Source organism: Bos taurus, chromosome 3, assembly GCF_002263795.3.
Source record: "Bos taurus isolate L1 Dominette 01449 registration number 42190680 breed Hereford chromosome 3, ARS-UCD2.0, whole genome shotgun sequence".
Lineage (NCBI taxonomy): Eukaryota > Metazoa > Chordata > Mammalia > Artiodactyla > Bovidae > Bos > Bos taurus.
Window position 1 is genome coordinate 10,408,699 of NC_037330.1, and position 4,929 is coordinate 10,413,627.

A 4,929-nucleotide genomic window follows, 5' to 3' on the forward strand; every position below is an offset into this window, starting at 1 on the left:
GAGCAGGCTTTGTTTCACTTTGGTGGTGGGGAGGCGTCATTTATTTGAAATAAATAAAAGGTAGCAAAGACTCCAGGGTCAAAGAAATTATCTGGATTTTGAGGTTTCTGTCCATCTGTACCTTCCCTAATTTTGTGGTCTTTTATGCTTCCTCCTACAGCCTAGATGAGTAATCCTACCCTTGCCACTGTTTTTCATTTCCCCGTTCCACTCTGCACCCCTTTGCTGACTGTTCTATCTGTTAGAATCTCCCATATGATGGTGCTGGGGTTCAGTTTTTTAGAGTGTTAGCAATTAAGAGCTGTCTAATGGTCTGGAGGAGAGGGAAACAAATATTTTAGGCTACCAGCATGAGTAAAGTCTTCTGGCCAACAAAGTGAAATTAACTTATTCATCCTGAATAACCTGGATGAATTTCAAATCAAATGTGTGAGTATAGTGAAAACTGTGATTTTATAGTGCTGAATTCAAAACTATTGCTTGTAACCCAGAAACACAATCTAGAAGTCACAGATTAGTCCTAGATATATATATTAGCTGCGGGGACTAACATGATCTAAGGGAGAAGTAAAATATTGGGCATCTTCAAGGAGATTAGAATTAAAGATGAAAGTCTTATTGTACCTAATTCATACCTTTGTTGATATAGTACATCAATGTACCTCAATAAAAATTTTTAAAGAGCAAGAAAAAGTCCATATGAACAATTGGAAGGTAAATAATAAAATTTATAAAATCAAGACTAGAATCACAGGCTTATTTATATACCCTAGAATGCTAGGTTTAAGCCTGTCTACCCTATCCTGCTTCTCTGAAGTATTTAAACTGGTTTAAATATTTAAATATGTGGAAAGTAAAAAGAAGTACTAGGGAATTCCCTGGCCATCCAGTGGTTAGGATTCAGTACTTTCACCGCTGAGGACTCAGGTTCCATTGCTGGTTGCAGAACTAAGATCCTGCAGAAAAAAGTACTAATAAAACTATTATTTATTAAAGGCTCCCTATGTGTTGAGTACTGTTATCAAACTCTTCTAATATATTAACTCATGTAATACTTATGTCAACTTTGTGGAGCATTACTGTATTCAATATACAAATAAGTTTAAATATCATGCCTAAAATTTAGAGAGGCTAATGAAGGAATTTAAGGGCTTCCCAGGTGGCTCAGTGAGTAAAGAATACACCTCCGATGTAGGAGACAAATGTTTGATTTCTGGATCAGGAAGATTCTCTGGAAGAGGGCATGGCAACCCATATCATTATTCTTGCCTGGAGAATCCCATGGACAAAGGAGCCTGGCAGGCTACAGTCCATGGGATCACAAAGAGTCGGACATGACCGAAGTTACTTAGCACGCACACATGTAGGAATTTGTGCAAGAACTCTCCATCAGTGGACTTTTAAAAAGAATGTTGTGACAACATTCAGAAGGAAGACTTGGTCTAAGGTCAGCTTAAATAAAGGGGATTAATTAGGAAAACTTTTTTGAGGTTGAAAGTTGAGTGTTGGTAAGAAGCATGGAGAGGAGAAGACAGAGTGGAGAGAATTTCAAGAAGCACTGTCTTCAGGAACAAACAGGAAAGGAATATAATTAGGATCTATCTTAGCTTCCTGAATAACAGTAATGGTTAAACGGTGGGTAATCAGGAGTAGATATGGGTTTATGGGCAATGTTAACTCTGTTCAAGTATGGTCTCCAATCTGGAGTTCACATTGAGTAAGCACATTTCTATCCCCATCATAACTTGGAATATACAATATTGAAATGAAAAATAGAACATCTGTTACAGAACATCTTCTCTGATTAAAAGTTTTGTCTTTTCTCACACTAGGGAAACCCTTTCATACTTGAAGTGACTTGAAGGAGTAAGTTCATATTTATTTTATTTATTTCATTCTCTCCTTGCCTTCGGCTAGAATTCAGGGAAATAAGCTAACTACCTGCATGGTCTTTTTGAGTCTTTCATGATCACAGTAGATTTTAGTGTAGGACTTAGGGAAGTAAAGCCTAGGACAAAGGGTTCTGAGGAGAAGTCATCCTAGGACCCTTGCAGGACACTTGGTCTTGAGAGAGCATTCTGACAGTATTGAAAGAATATCAGCTGTGAGTGTCTTTTGTCTTTCACTTAGATTACTGTTCCCCACTGGATGCTGAGGGGGCTAAATCAAAAGTGCTGGAGGAGGACACTTGCTTTGGCCAGTTTATTTTTGACAGTTGAATGAGTCTAAAATGATATGTCACCATCTTGCCTTGCATTTCCCTAATTAATACTGAGATTTGAATATGTCTTCATATGTTTATTGGCTGTAAGTATCTTCTGTCCTGCAAAAAAAGAAAAAAAAAAGAGTGTTGGAGGAAGAACTTTAGAGCTGGGTGTCTTCCTGAACCTGGACTCACCTCTTCCATGGCTGGGTAATTATTTCTACAAATCTGCCTTTTGATGTGCCTCTCTTTTCTTTCTCAGGTCTATTTCTGCCATAAACCCCAGGGTCCTGGCATAAAACCTTTATAGTACTAAAGAAAAGAGAGGGGAAAGTGATGGCTCTGAGCATGTGGTCTAACCTGAACACTGATGACTCTTGAGGGCTCAGGCATTGCTCATAAAATGGACACACCCTTCACTGAAGGCCTTGGTCCAGCCTATTATCTTTCATGATTAACTCATCATACCTTTCTTTCCTTTGCTGAGCTCTTCTAGACCTCAGTCTCCCTCAATGCCAAAGCCAAACTCCACTTCTGTGGCTGAGTTCCTTTTTGAAGGTTTCTCCAGCTTTGGGTGGCAGCACAGGCTTGGTTTCTTTGTTGTCTTTCTAACTTTGTACCTGCTGACTCTCTCTGGCAATGCTGTTATTTTGACTATTATTCGCCTGGACCATCATCTTTATACTCCCATGTACTTTTTCCTAAGCATGCTGTCCATCTCTGAGACCTGCTATACTGTGGCCATCATTCCCTGTATGCTTTCTGGCCTCCTGAGTCCTCATCAGACCATTTCTCTCCAAGGCTGTGCCACTCAGCTCTTTTTCTATCTAACCTTTGGTATCAATAACTGCTTCTTGCTCACAGCCATGGGATATGATCGCTACATGGCCATCTGCAACCCTCTACGGTATTCAGTCATCATGGGTAAAGAGGCCTGTATCCAGTTGGCAACTGGGTCCCTGGGAATTGGCCTGAGTATGGCCATTGTCCAGGTAACGTCTGTGTTTGGCCTGCCCTTCTGTGATGCCTTTGTCATCTCTCACTTCTTTTGTGACGTGAGACCCCTGCTGAAGCTGGCCTGCACAGATACCACTGTCAATGAGATCATCAACGTTTTTGTCAGTATTTGTGTCCTTGTTGTACCCATGGGACTGGTCTTCATCTCTTACGTCCTCATCATCTCCACCATCCTCAAGATTGCTTCACCTGAGGGTCGGAAGAAGGCCTTTGCCACCTGCGCCTCCCACCTCATCGTGGTCATCATCCACTATGGCTGTGCCTCTATCATTTACCTGAAGCCTAAGTCCCAGAGTTCCCTGGGGCAGGACAGACTCATCTCAGTGACCTACACAGTGATCACCCCTCTGCTAAACCCTGTCGTGTACAGTCTGAGGAACCAGGATGTCAAAGATGCTTTGTGCAGAGCCGTGGGGCGAAAGCCCCTCTCCTCTTAGTGGTTAGAGTTGTGGAAGGCCTTTTCTCTCATTTCATAAACATATATTAATTTTAATGCTGTTTTAGTAATGCTGCTCAGTATGGGATCAAGAATAGACTGAACTGGGTGCTAAAACTGGAGGCTTCCATTTGAGTTAGTCATGCTTCTCTGTGTTCTCCTTAAGAGAGAATAGAAAATGACTTATCATACCCTTAAGAATACAGGGAAAAGATTTATCTGTGTGGGTCATTCATACCCATATTCTGTCACACACTCGTGTACATACATATCTAAATATGTCCTGAGAATATGTTGGATTATACAACTACAGTAAGACAAAATTCAGCAGAGTTCTAAAAGGCTAATAAATAAAGTGCTTGGAAACCACCTCAGAAAAACCTCTGTTGTGGTGGTTAAGGGCGTAGGAGTAATTTGTGCAAAATTTATTTAACAAGTAAGTGTGGAGACACATGCATGTCCTTTTCTGTGGATGTTGAAGGCTTTTTGTAATCTGATTTTGCTGCTTGCTAATATCCCACCACAGCCTGAGGGGTCTTCAAAAGGCAAACAAACGAACAAAAAAACCTACTCTCCAAGTGGACAGAACTGCCCTAACTGACTATTTCTGGAAATGAGGAGTACATATGTGGTAATGCAAAAGATCTTCAGCTACTGAGAGCACAGAGGTGGGTTGTCCAGTCCCAAGATGCCTAGGTAAAAACTAGTGAGAAAACTCCTTGGGAAAGGAGATCATGATAAACAGTTTAATGCTTTCATACCTCCAACACAGGAGTGAAAGAGGATGGAGGCTGGGAGGAGCCAAGAAGAATCAGAGTTCCTTTTGCAGAGTAGACCTAAATCTTTGAAGTAGTGTTATAAATGTAAGCACTTGAACTGCAGCTTCTGAAGTCATTTATTAATAAGACAAAGTCTGAAGCTTGATTTAATGAAAAATTTTTCCAGTCAGCTCCTAAGCTATCATGGTTTCCCAGAAGCTAAATGGTAAAGAATCTGCCTGCCAGTGCAGAAGAGGCAGGTTTGACCCCTGGGTCAGGAAGATCCCCTGGAGAAGGAAATGGCAACCCACTCCACTATTCTTGCCTGGGAAATCCCACAGACAGAAGAAACTGGTGGGCTACAGTCCATGGGGTCACAAAAGAATTGAACACAATTCAGCAACTTAACAACAAAAACCACCTAAACTTTCAGTGGTTAATCTTCAGAAATTTCTTCTTAGATATTCCCAACTTAAAACCTGAGTTTAAAAAACAGCACTTTATGTCTGAGCATC

General features: G+C 40.8%; 1 protein-coding gene across 1 annotated transcript; it reads left to right on the forward strand.

Moving 5' to 3' along the window:
* Positions 1 to 2,715: 2,715 nt before the first annotated feature.
* Positions 2,716 to 3,657, forward strand: OR10J3 (olfactory receptor family 10 subfamily J member 3). The gene has a single exon (NM_001389751.1). The coding sequence runs from the start codon at positions 2,716 to 2,718 to the stop codon at positions 3,655 to 3,657; it is 942 nt and encodes a 313-aa protein (NP_001376680.1).
* The last annotated feature ends 1,272 nt before the right edge of the window (positions 3,658 to 4,929 follow it).